Raw genomic sequence first — 15,231 nt, forward strand, 5'->3', positions numbered from 1 at the left:
AGAGTGAGTTTGCTCAAGCACAAGAGTTCCAAACTCAGGTGACATTTTAGTGTGTGATGGTCAAATACCACTCAGTGATTCTTAAAAACTCTGCCTCATGTTTCATACAACTTCTGGATTAGATTCTTATATCATGGTGTCTTGCAAGTGACCTACACTTCATTATGTATTGATGACTGCAAAGTGGCAAGAGTATTAAGTAATAATATTAGGCTACATGCATTATTTAGTGCAAAAAAAAAAAGACATCAAGAGAGTAAAATTCTGTGCTCTTATTTGAGTAGCCCTGATACCTGATCAACCAGGCTGTGACTCATACGTCAGGCTGCGAGCAGCCGCGTCTAACAGCCTGGTTGATCAGTCCAGCAACCAGGAGGCCTGGTCGACGACCGGGCCGCGGGGACACTAAGCCCCGGAAGCACCTCAAGGTAGCCTCAAGGTAGCCCTCAGTTACTCTTATGTGGGGAAAGAAACTATGAGGGGCCCTTGCACACAAAGGAGGGCATCAGGAGAAATATAATGTTCTTTTTCTGGACCAGTAGCTTTTAAAAATATCTTATGACCTAGAAAGGACATCTGATAAAAAACCTTTGGCTCTTGGCTGTGTTGGGTCTTGTCCTTTGGAAGAGTTGGACATTGCCTACAGAAGCAACCAAGTAGTATAGTCGAGAAGCAAATAACATTGAACCTAGTCTACGTATAATTTAATACGAAAAGTACGTACCCCTGCTGTCTTCATAAGATTCAAAGAGTCCTCAGTAAAGTCATACTTTCCATCATCATCAAGAGCGGACTCTACCCGAGACTTTCCTTTTCCAGAGCCCTGGCCTGATAGTCTGCAAAATATAATACTATTAATGAAGACTCTAAAGGTTTCAGAATAACAAATTAAGCATTACTCTTTTCAAAGCTATGAACTTCTTTAGCGATAAAACTTAAATCTTTAGATTTATGACTTCTGCTGTTTAACAATAGTCTTGTAACCAATTTTTATTAAAATGAAGCAGTTTAAACATAATTTCAGCTCAAATCATTAGTCTTTCTTTCAGTACTTGCCAATTCTGTGCACTCACATACCCTCCACTCCCAAATCTAAGCTGGTTTTCCTTCCCCGAACACTTCACATGTGGTCATACCTCTGGTTTTTGTTAAGGAATTATATGAAAAAATTCAATTCCTTCCAAGGCATAAGAATTTTAATACAGAAATAAACTAGGTTTTGAGTGTATATATGAAATGTGTCTTCCTGTGGAGGACACTGTTGCTTTCTTAGGCAAGATCCTGCTGCTGCTGCTATGGACAGGCCTAAGCACCGCCAGGAAATTTACCGCTTAAGTTTAGAGAACATCATACATATAGATTCAGAGTGAAGTGTATATACTGTATACAGGGATTTCTCTTCTGTCCACAACCTTTTCTTACCCAATACAATTACTATTCCCTCATACCCTTGATGTAAATATTTACAACAAAATAAAAACCCTAAATACTGTATACCCAATTTGCTAAATAAAAAAAATTTGTAATGCTGTTTATTTGTTTGCAACTACTATAGCACCTGTTTATCTGGATTACAAAAACTCGTGGGAATACTGTACTGTATATGCAATTTAAGTATGACTGCTACACTGTGTATATTGTAACTCCACAAAAAAAATTTGTACTCTATTTTTTGTCAATAACTACTCTACCCTTATATTTAACAGCAATATTCACATTTGGGTACAGTTGTCACAGCAATCTTTTTTCGGTGTAACACTGGGAGGGTTTGATGTAAAATGTGAGAGAATCTCTGCTCGACGACAGGCAGTAAGGCTTAAAAACTTTTCCATTTTGTTCATCATCATCTTGCGGTGATTGTGGTACTCTTCTGATTTTATCTGACTCAAGAAGAACCTGGAAAATAATAGACAAAAGAAGATAGCAAAATGCACCTCTCTAAGCATGTTTGTTGGATAGTCCCATAGTCATCTCGTATATATGATCCACCCAGGACTCCTATCACCACGAGGCTCTCATTATTTTTGTCCCCCCATCATTAGAGGGATGTTTGCAATTCATGTAGTTTCATCACATATTTAGAGAAAAAGAGAGATTGGAATATAATTTTAGTCACCACCAAGAGTACAAACTTGCTCAACTCAAGCCACTACTGACAGAACTCCTATGCAAGTAATAATTTGAAGAATCACGACTACCAATTATCACTGTAAATGACTTATTAGTAAAAGAAGTGGCCCACCACCTGCCACCAGGTGACACCCCATCACACTAAAAGGCCCTTAACCAACACTCAGCCCAAGGAATACACAATGCATGCAAAGTTCAGAAGGTGCTTCCGATCCAGATGGGATATGAGGCACTTCCCAAGAATCTGGCATAGATGTGAGGCAAGCTGACAAGAAAATAGTCTCTGGGTCAGAGGGGAGATGCAAGCCTGGAACTAAGTTCCTAGAGACATCCCAAAGGCAGCAGTACAACTTCAGAGGAGCCAAACAACATTGAAGAAAATGATAAACATCAGATAAGATATTCCTGGGGGGTATCACCATAGTGGTCGCATAACCTTTGCTCTAACAACTGGTTGGCAAATTGCCAGTCTTAATAAAGTACATCTCATTTTTGTCTGAGAGTTATAATTTGTTCCTCTTTATAATAACTAGTGTTTAATCTCAGTGGTAGTTTGTGTTGGATTTGCCACTGTCTCCCTTCCCTAGATACGTGACAGAACTACTTGCAAAAAGATACCTATCACATTGAAGAGAATGTATCAAGACCATGTCAGGTGATATGCATTGTGTCTCATAAAGGATCTGACTATGAACACACTGAAGAAGACTCAGCCTAGAAATATACACTTTTAAAAATAATGGATTCTATAATGTGCATTAAATAAAATTGTATTTGAATCATGAATGCTGCTAATCTAATTATTTTCAATATAAACTACACACAAGTTTTAATTAATTATACCTCAATATAAATGACTGAATGCATAATATAAAGGGGTAAATTAAAACCATGTAACTGCCAAAACATTAAAAACAACTCACCTGTGAACAGCAAAGTCTTCTGGAGCAAAAATAACAGTACATACTGATGGCAGCCCATCTCTTCCTGCACGGCCAATCTCCTGATAGTAAGACTCGTGGTTGCTTGGAGCTCCATAGTGGATAACTCGACGGACATCAGGTTTATTTATTCCCATTCCAAAGGCAACTGTGGCAACTATAAGATCTACCTAATGGAAAGAATACAATCAAAATAAATGCACTTTCTTACATCTAATGTAATGATAATTTAAATATCTAGAAAGGAGATCAAATAACTATTACTAGATAACAACAAAATAAAGAAATAAGTTAATATCACATACAGAAGAAATGTGTTAGACTCTGCAATCCTCTATAGATTATTTCTTGGACTTCACTCTAATAAAAAAGACAACTAATAAGTGGATAATACCAAATACCATGACAATGTAAACAAACATAAAAGGGCAGACACTTTTATTTTTAAGCCTGATTAATTCATAAGTTTATTTGTAAGAAGTTAATTTATTCAATTTGTTTAATAGTTTACTTTGAAATAAGTCATTAAGAGAAAAGTGGATAAAGTTTTGGACAGCAATAATTTGCTTATGATTTTCTATGGGAAAAGAAGACGGCTCAGGGGCAGTGGTCACAAGTACCCAGCTGATGAACCCAACATGGTGGATGGAGGCCCAGGGCAACAGAGCAGCATCAACAGTGAGAGACATTAGGGAGGTATCTATCTGCAAATGTACACTTCTACTTCCAGAGCCCACAGTCCAGAAACTCTTTGCAGAGAAGCAACAAGTCACAAAGTTCCATAAATCGCAAGAATGGGGGAGGGGGGAGCCTGAGGTTCACCAAGTTCAATCACATTTCAGAAAAGCTGGGAGAGAGAACCATTCGAACATGGATCCAAGGTATGGGGATTCAGAAAGTGATTGAAAATCAAAATATTAGCATTACCTTATCGCATACAAATTGCTCGTGAGACCTCTTACGCTGATCTGGTGTCATTCCTGCATGGTACTTCTCACAATTTATTCCAGTACCTGAAAATTTCATCTGCGATATAAGAAGCCATAACAGCATTGTAAAGTTATTGAAACAAGGTACTCATTCATGGCTCTAATAAAGAGGAGAAACACATGATATATAAACCTTGAAAACACACCAAACAGCAAATCACCAGTCTTTATATTGCTGAGTAATAATGGTCAAGTGTAACGCTAACCTTTGAAAGTTCAGGATGCAAATATATCTAAATCAAAACATGTAAAAACCATTATAAATACTCAACCATCATATAAATCAAAGCACAATATAACCAGTTTTCATCAGCATACATTCATATATTGATAGTGCTCTTGGCAAAAGACATCACAGATGCAGCTAAGGAGAACAAATCCCCTAAAGAGAACTTAAAGAACAGCAGAACTTGCATATAATAAATTTACATCTAAATGGGGTAAAATGAACTGCATTTAGTGCCATTCCCACAATGAATAATGTATGTTGATTTGAACTAATTATGGCCCCCAGTTAGCCTGAGGCTGTCTTTCTCATAAAATTTAATATTATGAAGTACTGTACTTAAACTCTACAGAACACAAATTCCCGATTTCAGACTTCATGAAAATCAGTCACCACCATAGATTCCTTATCTTGAGGTTATCTTGAGATGATTTCGGGGCTTAGCGTCCCTGCGGCCAGTCCTTGACCAGGCCTCCTTTTTTGTTACAGATCCCCAGGAAGCATCGTGTAGCAGCTGTCTAACTCCTAGGTACCTATTTACTGCTAGGTGAACAGGAACATCAGGGTGAAGGAAACTCTGCCCATTTGTTTCTGCCTCCGCCGGGGATCGAACCCGGAATCTTAGGACTATGAATCCCGAGCACTGTACACTCAGCTGTCAGGCCCCTTGATACCAATATTTCTTAAAAATTGGCACTAAGGTTGACTCCAATTGGCCTATGACACCCCCCCACCCTATGTGTCATCCTGGAAAGTTGGGCAAGGCTAGCCCCAAGCCTCTGGCCTCCAACCTCAGACAGACAAGCAGACACTTGCTCTTTTATAGACATCGACAGAACCATAATTCAAAAAAATTATTTGATATTTTTTATTTTTTAATATTCAAAAATGTTTTTACGACTGCATGGAAAGTGAACATTATTTGATTACAAATAAGATAAATAGAAGACAAGAAAACAATTTCAATTTCATCTCATATACTGTATGTTCTTTGACTGATTATTGTTTGTACAGTAGAGTCAGGCCTCTATTAACTAAACATGAACCACTGGTAACACCGCATACATTTAGGTCAGGATTTACAACTGTGTTTGAGGAACTAGTGTGCAGCTAAGTGAAGCAAGCATGGCTTTGTGATTGAGATGGACTGAGCATGAAAGACATTTTCCTTAAGATCAAAAATGGTAGAAACACAAAAAAATTAATAAATATTTTTCTAATGCCTCACAGGAACATCAACCAGCATTGAGCATACAGTAGTTAAAACAAAACTCTATAGGTGCTTTTCTTTTAGAGTAGGGCACAATAAACCATCAAAGGGAAACATAGCTAGCTAACCCTTGCCTGATGATCCCTTACTTCTCTTTACAGATAAAAGTGAAAAATGCTAGAGTAATGAGAGATCAGGTAGTAATCACAAAGGAAATGTGTGGCCGGTATGTGTGTATACTGTACTCACGGTACTATACATGTTTGAACACCACAGACAATTCATATCACCAAAATCTTTTGTACAATTTATAATACAGCTCATGCAAGTACTGAAAAACATTTCTAAATGATAAATATATTATTTTGAATAATTTTTCTATTACAAGAGAAAGAGAATGAAAGGACAAAAACAGAATCTGATGGAAATGATTAACATAACACCCTGGTTTTCACCTCAATCCCTGTCATTCAGCAACTAACCATGCCTTCACCCAATACATACAATTGTACTCCCCACATCTTCCATCAACCCTTAGTAATACCACTGTTAACACCCCTCTATTGAAATCTGCCATTATCAACATTACAGTTTCTGCTATTGTTAAACCTGTTTAATATCCCTTGTCTAATTATCCTTGAGGATCACTAAAATTAAATGGAAAATTTGTTTAATTATTCACTAACCTCTTAGTGTTACTGCTACTTCCTCTGTTGCCTTCTTGGTTGGGCAGTAAATAATGGTAGGTCCCTCAGGACTGTATTTTCCCCTTGAATCTTTGACCATGAGGGGAAGAATGTCCTTTAAAATGTCCTTCTTCTTAGACCTCACTTCAATATAGAGGTTTGGGCGGTCAAAGCTTGTAACAGTCACTTCTGGCGATCTAAACATAATAAACCATTATATGCACGAGTACTCTCCAAAGATGCCCTCTTACAACTCAATAATCAAAATAAATAAATACAGTATATAAGCTTTTGTCCAAAAACACAACTATTCAAAAATTTCCTAAAATGTACTAGGCTCTGTAAGAGGGTTGTTGATTTGTGGAACCAGTTACCACGTAACGTGGTGGAGATGGGGTCCCTTTATTGTTTCAAGCGTGGGTTGGACATGTATATGAGTGGGATTGGGTGGCTATAAATAGGAGCTGCCTCGTATGGGCCAATAGGCCTTAGGCAGTTACCTTTATGTTCTTACTAGCATAAATTCAGATATACGTACAGAAATGGAAAATCATACCTCAGCCTAAGTAAAGAGCATATGTCTTTGCGTACACGATGAGTTGCAGTGGCTGTTAGTGCTAGGATGGGCACTTGTGGAAAAAGTTTTCTCAATGATCCAAGCCGCCTGGGGAAGTAAGAATTTGTTACATGCAAGACGAAAATGTAATTTCACTCAATGTGGTTTCTTCAGCAGACATAAGAACACCCTATTATTATTAATTAATAATTAATAATTATTATTTAAGAACACCCTATTACAAATTTGAAATTAGTAATATTTTCATAGATAAAAGTTGAAACAATGACAACTGCTTTGCCTACATGTTAATTAAAATTAAGAGCAAATATTGTTCTCAAATTCTCACAAATAATGACAGGTGATGAAACTGTAGAACACATATGTGCTTTACATACATATTTAAATAACAAAATATATGGAGAATATTTGTATATATAAATTATATAGCCCTGAAGGAGACAAATAACTGAAGAGCAGTGATGGAGAACACAAGCACAATGTTGACCAGAATGTTAGATAGTATAAACACACTGTGAGGCTATAACCCAAAACCCTTGAAATAAATTATGTCGGCTAAAGACTACTCAATTACAACTAACCTGTAAGAAACCCTGAAGTCATGTCCCCATTGACTGACACAGTGAGCTTCATCAATTGCAAAGAGGGAGATATCTGCCCTTTTCTTGAGGGTGGCAAGAACATCTGAGCATGCTGGCCAGAGAAAAAACATTACATTATTTGTACACTATACTGTACAGAAACTTTCCTTATTACGACTACTCATAGCCCAGTCGATAGAGCTTCGCCCTCACATGCGTGAGGTCCATGATTCGAGACCGATACAGTCCAGGTGAATGGAATGTTTATTTCTACGGAAGTGTGGAAGACAATTTATACTGAACAGTATAAAAAATGGTGCTACAGCTTTTATATTTATTAAGAGGAGTTAATACGTGAAAGTATCATTAAAGGTATTTTTGTTATTTACTAAATTTCCTGCTTGAACCCCTTTTGTCATTGTATACATTTCCTATGACTCCAAAACAAAAATAAACCTACCATCAACAAATTCTGGAGTTACATAAATGACTCGGTATCTGCCAGTAAACATATCAGAGTACACCTCTCCTTTATTCTTAAGGGCACTTCCCAAATAGCATGCTTCAATGTTGGATGCCTGGGAGAGTAAAAATAAAAGGCAATGAATGTAGATGAAATGCTCCTTTCAGAGCTGATCTCTTGGTCACACCCTCGAGTAAATCCCACTTCCCTAGTGCAAGGTCCTGTTACCTAGGGCCAGGGACAAAAACCACCACCTCATCTCCACAAGGTGAAATGGAAACACTAGACAATTCTTAAACCAGTCCTGAAAGACCCATCACAAAAATACATTCCTCCACGCTTAACAAAACCTCATTAAAGCAATACTTGAGTCCAACAAATGTCAAGTACACCACTGCAAATACAGTGAAACTACCTGTTGCCCTACCATGAACAAAGTAATTACTCCAGGGTGAAGCAACAGAGCATGAAGTGCATCAACCTGAGAACTAGTGGCCAGTCAACAAGAACAATGCCTTCAAATATCAGTCACCAACGACAACAATGCCCTGAAATATGGCGAGAACATGAACTCCAACACAACATCCAGTAACCAAGTGGGCTCTGAAATGGTACAAGAAGAATAGAGGATGAAGAATGCACAGCCCAGCTTGACATGCAATAAAATAAGAAACATCAACACCAAACTCTAAAAGGATGGGCTCCACTAGTGCCGACTAGTATGAGGCAATAATGTTAGGCTAAAGACAATGCTTTATAAACAGCCACTTCAGGAAGGACAAAAGAAGTGACACCAACATATACACTATATATAAAGGGTACATATGGAGAGACAGGAGCTACTAGAACAAACACCAAGCAACTCCATATACATCCCTTTAATGAGAAGTAACGACTCCATCTGGTTTTCCTGACATCAGTGGTAAGCCAACTAAAATGCGAGCATAGATAGATTGGCATTTCTTTTATCTCACGTAGTGTTAGGAAAAAGTTCTGTCGAGTGCAGAGGAATGTACCCTCTGATGGTCGTTCAGAAATGTACTGAGAATTCTCCAATATCTCCCTTCCTCTTTGTGGTCAGCATCTGGTCAGCATATGACTGACTGGAGGTATCAAGGTGGCCTCACAAGGAACTGAGACTTGCTTAAGGGCAGTGATCAAGGGGCTTAGGCTGAGGTTCATTAATTATGTAAAGACATTTTTTTATTAAATAACAATTTTATAGCTAAGAACATGAACAAAACATTAATAAAATTAATAGCCAAATGCATGTACTGTAAGTATAGTATAGTACATAAATTATAAAATACCCTGCATGAGGAAGCCCTCTGAAGAATGGAATATAAGCAGTAACTGATTTGTTATCAATGCCTTATGCTTTATGTGACATATAACAAATCTATATTTAAAATGACTGAATATTTATAATAAAAATATATCATCAATCATACAACCATGTGTAATATATAAAAAAAGATGCTATTCTAATTAGGAATATATAATATTTAGAAGATATTATATATTGTGGATACCTTGAGGGCCAACACCTGATCTTGCATAAGAGAGATCAGGGGTGACACAATTACTGCCACACCATTGGTGAACACTGCAGGAAACTGGTAGCAGAGACTTTTGCCATATCCTGTTGCCATCACTACACAATTATCACGACCCTAGAACAAAAAGACAAATCAGTGAATCAATTATAGACTTGTAGCAAATTACAGCCATCCAGGCACTTCTCAGACACAGCTTACTTGCACAGTATTAATACATTAATAATTTTAAGTTTGTCCGAATAATCTTGTAATGTTGAGTCCATTTACAAAAATCATCAAAACATGATTAGAGCCATATTAGGAGTGTTACCATTCATACCCTAATATTTCCCACACTATGGGCTGATTTCACAGACAGAAATTATAATTTTAAAAAGTGTCATATGAAGGGGCAACAACCAAGAAAACCTGTCTGTAAAGAGATTTAACTAGATATAGCATATTTCCCATGCCTAAGCCTCGAAATCTCTTTTTCAAAGGAAACAGGCCCCATATTTTACTGAACAAAAACCTCTACAACTGGAAATAAAAAAAGAAGCAGAGAATTTGGTTATAAAAAAACTGTGACTTTCCCAAGACCCCAGCTATTTCTTGTAATGTTGCCTCCACCTGTGAACTTGGCCTATCATCCAAAGCAAATCCACACATTACCACTTCAGCAAACTCTTGTTCGTAGAATCGGGCGAGTAAATCCAGCATGGTAAGTGTGCATTTCAACTGGAGATTCACCAAATTGAGGTTCACTGAATCGATTTTCCACTATCTTTGTTACATTCTTGCCTCCTAATACAACTTCTGAGACCCAACCCATGGATTGAGGAATCAAGTAACCAAATAGCAAACAACCTTGAAAAATATTTGAAAAAGACTTTGGTCTGTCTCCAATCTGAATCCCAGAGAGATGAAGTAAATTGTTAAGGTTTTTAGCCATTGATTTAACGAAAAGCAAATGCAAGGAGAGGAATATCTATGCTAGGTAAAAGGAATACTGTACAGTTCACAGAATTAAGAGAGCGATTAGTAACAGAAATGCTTCAAGCAGAAACTTTGCAATGAACAAGTCTATACCCTGTACTGTACTTTTCAAAACCTAATTTAGAATGATGGACTTAGTTACTTACAACAATCAAGCCATGAAAGACAAAAAGGAAAAGAAAATCAATAAGAGAGCATGGAGGTAATTCAGAAACATATTTAAGCCATTCTAAGTCACTTGCAGCCAAGTACAGTAGTAATTTTAGCACTTGGCTCTGAGTATATATATATATGTATATGCAGTTTTTTTAACACTGCCATGAAGTGTTCATGGCAGTGTTCCTAAGATTATTTATGCATGTGATAAAAGCTTATGTCTACAAAATAAAGATAAATTAATGTACCATACATAAAGAATATTAAATAAAAAATATAATTGCAAATAAAGTCTGAAAAATACCAAGTTCTACACCTGAGTTTTTCATAGTACAAAGGAGTTATATAAAGCAAACGTTTTGCATCGAAGTACCAGTTATTGCATCAGTTATTCTTCTTAATACAACCTAAGCATAGGCAAATATTCATGTTAAAGTAAGAGCAAAACTGTCTCACTGCAAAATGAGCTTTGCAAACTTAAATTTCCAGATACAATACAGTATATTATATTAATTAAAAAAATTATTTAATTTTAAACATAGGAATCTTTACAATTTACACACATTGAATTTGGTGACCAAACTGCAAATGATGTAAAATTAGTTTCTTGACTATGCTGTCAGTAACATAGCATACCTGCAACACTGCATGGATTATTTTCCATTGCATCGGACGAAAGGCACTATGACCAAATGATTCTTGAAGAACCTGCAAGTGGTGTTTAGTTGGTTCAGGAATGCCAGCTGGAAGACTATCTTCGTCTACACACACAGTTGTTTGGTCCTAAAAAAAAAAATGTTGAGATAAATTATTATACCAAATTCTAAATGTACACTAAAAAATAATAATAAGATATTATAATGACTACCCCATCCAGACCCAGTGGGACCCCATGTGTCTGACTCTAATGCTACTAAGTATTCCAAGAGGCCTGGTTATATGAAGATATTTTTCAGCAGAAAATTCAGAAGAAAAACAAAAATAAATCCATTCACAATATATTATTTGAAAATTAAACATGGTACTGTATCAAATAAGAAATGGAAACAAACAGAAGGATAGACACAGGTAATATATAGGTACCTACGTATTTATTTGTGGGTAAGACATGGCAAAAACAGTATCACTGAACTTTTTTTTTACAATTTACAATTAAAAATGTACAACTCAATATGTAAAACAGTTTCATCAAATTTACCAGTCCTGGTTCGTAGTAATTTGGGTCTTTGGGTACATCTAGATCATCATCCCCAAAAATATTCTCTAGTTCATCCTGAGGGATGCTCTCCTGGTAATTGTCTTCATCACCAAATGCATCAGCCATCTCCTCTGCATAACTGTCCTCTAACAGAGCCTCTACAGCTCCACTCACTTCATCATCATCTGCAGCAGTCGCCATACTGCTGATCACCTAAGTAATAGATGTCTTAAATAGAAAGTATCAGGCATGTAATGAAAAATTTGACACAAATCAAGTTATAGTTCAGAGGATAGCTTTAGTACTAATAAAAATTGGTGTATAATATGGACAAGTTAAAAGTAGTAGTAGTTAAAGAGTTAATATTTATTGTATACATTATAAAATAACGTGCCAAATAAGGTGCTAATGTACTGCATCAATAATGATGTTGAGAAACGCCAAGATGAAATAAAACTACAGTATTTTTAGGTGACATTTCACTTTAGCAGATCTAACAGATACATATGACTAGTGAATATAATGAGAGAAAATACGAGTTGGGGCCAGATCACCAAGACAGGTGGGTGACATCAGTGAGATAAAAGTGGGATGACATCAGCGAGACATGAGATTGATGAGACAAAAATGGGGATGAGGTTGATGAGATAAAGATGGGGATGAGGTTGATGAGATAAAGATGGGGATGAGGTTGATGAGAGGTTGATGAGACAAAGATGGGGTGAGCTTGGTGACATCAGTGAGACAAAGATGGCGGTGAGGTTGACGAGACAAAGATAGGGTGAGCTTGGTGAGGTGAGAGCAAGACATCAGATGATGATTGATGAAAATTAAGCCACCCAAGAGGTGGCATGGGCATGAATAGCCCGGAAGAGACATCAAGAATAACGTTGCAATTTATATGAAGTTGTCATTTTGAAAGCAGAATGAACAGTCTATTATTCTTATTTTCTTAATTTTTGACAGTTGCAAACCTTTGCCCCCTTTTCCAACTTCTGCCAATATTTAGAACCTTGAACATGCTATACTGTATATTAAAGCACTACACACATCCTCAAATGTACCCTTTATCTTCAAAACTATAAAGCCCAATACCAATCCTGATTTCAAACATTTTAAAAAGTAAATATCTATTTGATGTTCCAAGAGTCTGCATCAACCAAAGAAAAAGAGCCAATTTGAGAATTTGTTAGACCAGTAAAAAGAAACACCAAATAATTTTTGTCCAATCTTACTTGTCTAGCTAAACTTCGCATTATCATGTGGGCCTTGAAATTTTTTTTTTCCTTTTTTTAAATAAAAATAAATAAATTATATATATATATATATATATATATATATATATATATATATATATATATATATATATATATATATATATATATATATATTATATATATATATATATTATATATATTATATATATATATTATATATATATTATATATATATTATATATATATTATATATATATTATATATATATTATATATATATATTATATATATATTATATATATATTATATATATATATTATATATATATTATATATATATTATATATATATATTATATATATATATTATATATATATATTATATATATATATATATATATATATATATATATATATATATATATATATATATATATATATATATATTAGTTTATTTTGAAAATGTCTTGTTGTGGGCATGCAAAAGCCAAATTATTAACAGTGTCTTGTATACAGCTAATGAGGGGTAGCCGGTAATTGTGCCTTGCTAGCTCCCTCCCCCTTTTTAGCTTTGCTTAAATGAGGTTTGGAACTAGGATGGAGGTGCACAGGTATAGTTAAGTAAGATAAGGTTAGGTTAACTAGGATGGGAGTGTATGGGTTGGGTAAGTATCAAAAGGTGGTGCCAAGCCAGGGAAGCTAAGCTAATGACTAAGGTAAGAGTGCACTAGTAGGTTATGTAAGGTAAGGTTCGTGCCTATGATGGGTGCCTCCTGGTAGGCTAGGTTAGTTAAGGAAAGGCTAAGATTAGGTAAGGTTAGCGACTAGGATTGTGGTGCAATGGTAGGTAAGGCAAGGTAAGAGGCCAAGACAGTAATGAGGCATGAATAACAACTTAATCAGGCCACTAAATATTCTACAAAGTAAAAATATTTGTTTTATTTTCAGAGGGGTAATTAACCCTACCACGTTTGGTTAAGATTTTGTTAGTTTCAGATAAAACGGGAATCCTTCCCCCAGTCACCACGACATAGTAAAAGAATTGCAACCTGGAGTGCTACTGCACCCACAAGGATCTCGAGGCTTCCACCAAAGCTTAATCGGGGTTTCACACAATTTCCCCCATGCACCCGGACTCTGTCAGCCAAATAGTTCTACCTCTGATGCCCCTACTTCTTCTTCTTGTTGTTGATAGTAGGTGCAGTTTGCATGAAGGGTTTGTCCTCCCGATGACTGCACCAGTACTGATGTTGTTGGACGCGTTTATGTTGAAGATGATCGGAGCTACCAAGGTGCTTGTTGCTTTGTGCTGTAGATAGAGGAACGGTGATTAAAACAGAGGTGTGTGTTAGAGGGAGACTTGCCGCACCGTAGGGCAGTGTGTTGCGTTTATGGCGTCAGCTGATCCTTGGTGTTGCGACGAAGCATTTGTTTTCTGTGTTTAGCTGTTGATGGCGCCAGGTATAAATGTGGCGCGGGTCAGATGTGACCCAATTTGTTGGTCGATTGGAGATATTTAGCCAGTGCTTTGACTATTTGGTATTTTTCTTGTGACGAGTGGTCACCGCCTCCTAATATATGCTCGATGGTGAAGGGTATTTTAAGTGCGATAAAGACTTGTTTGAAATTTACTCTGGCACTATAATGTCGGAAGCAGTGCAGGAGATAGTGTTCGACTGTTTCAGGCACCTGACAGTGAGTACAGAGTTCGTTGATGTCTGTTCTGTACTTAGAGCTGTGTGCTGCTAGTTTGGTGTGTCCCAGCCTTAATTTCAGTCAGTCCCAGCCCCTACTTCAATACACACACAAGTCACAATAACGTGATACATCAAATGAACAAATCCACAAGGGCCTTGATGAGGGTTCGAACCTATGCACTCTTTTATGGTACCACTACAGTTCATGGTTCACAACACCAACACGAAAAGATCCACAACATGGTAAAAGAACAATGTCGAGGTACATTTGACTAGAGCGCGTCTGGGAACAGCGCATAGATTCGAACCCTCATCAAGGCTCCTGTGGATTTGTTTATTTGATATATCACGTTATTGTGATATTTGTTTGGAATCAACCCATTATTATTACAATAGACGTAAAACTCAATTAACAAAAGCTTCCCCTGACACAGTACAAAGTTTCGTACCCCGAGTGTTGGCAACTGTATTAGGCCACTGTAGTGAATCTCTATACAACACAGAGCCCGTCACCTACAATGACGCCATATTTTTAATACTGCTACTAACTTGTTTAGGGAAAGTTGCAGCGGTGTTGTGGTTCCTGGCAGAGACTTGTGCTCGCCGCCATGTTGTCGTTCGTGAACCAC

At 36.7% G+C, this 15,231-nt stretch overlaps 1 protein-coding gene across 3 annotated transcripts in view; it reads right to left on the reverse strand.

The window, feature by feature from the left end:
• The window catches only part of LOC123746314 (ATP-dependent DNA helicase RecQ), a 32,117-nt gene extending 16,886 nt beyond the window's left edge, over positions 1-15,231 (reverse strand). The window contains exons 1-12 of one of the 3 annotated variants that reach the window (XM_045727724.2): positions 15,152-15,231; positions 11,692-11,904; positions 11,130-11,276; positions 9,336-9,476; positions 7,801-7,918; positions 7,341-7,452; positions 6,739-6,846; positions 6,183-6,379; positions 3,999-4,084; positions 3,054-3,241; positions 1,717-1,896; positions 725-836 (exon numbers count right to left, since the gene is read on the reverse strand). In XM_045727724.2, coding sequence (XP_045583680.1) covers positions 725-836; positions 1,717-1,896; positions 3,054-3,241; positions 3,999-4,084; positions 6,183-6,379; positions 6,739-6,846; positions 7,341-7,452; positions 7,801-7,918; positions 9,336-9,476; positions 11,130-11,276; positions 11,692-11,892 — 1,590 coding nt within the window. In that variant the 5' untranslated portion in view covers positions 11,893-11,904; positions 15,152-15,231. Of the gene's footprint in view, positions 1-724; positions 837-1,716; positions 1,897-3,053; positions 3,242-3,998; positions 4,085-6,182; positions 6,380-6,738; positions 6,847-7,340; positions 7,453-7,800; positions 7,919-9,335; positions 9,477-11,129; positions 11,277-11,691; positions 11,905-14,063; positions 14,195-15,051; positions 15,071-15,151 lie in introns of those variants that run through there. The other 2 variants (XM_069321685.1, XM_045727714.2) reach the window with 2 other exon arrangements.

Source organism: Procambarus clarkii, chromosome 10 (assembly GCF_040958095.1).
Source record: "Procambarus clarkii isolate CNS0578487 chromosome 10, FALCON_Pclarkii_2.0, whole genome shotgun sequence".
In the NCBI taxonomy this organism is placed as follows: Eukaryota; Metazoa; Arthropoda; class Malacostraca; order Decapoda; family Cambaridae; genus Procambarus; species Procambarus clarkii.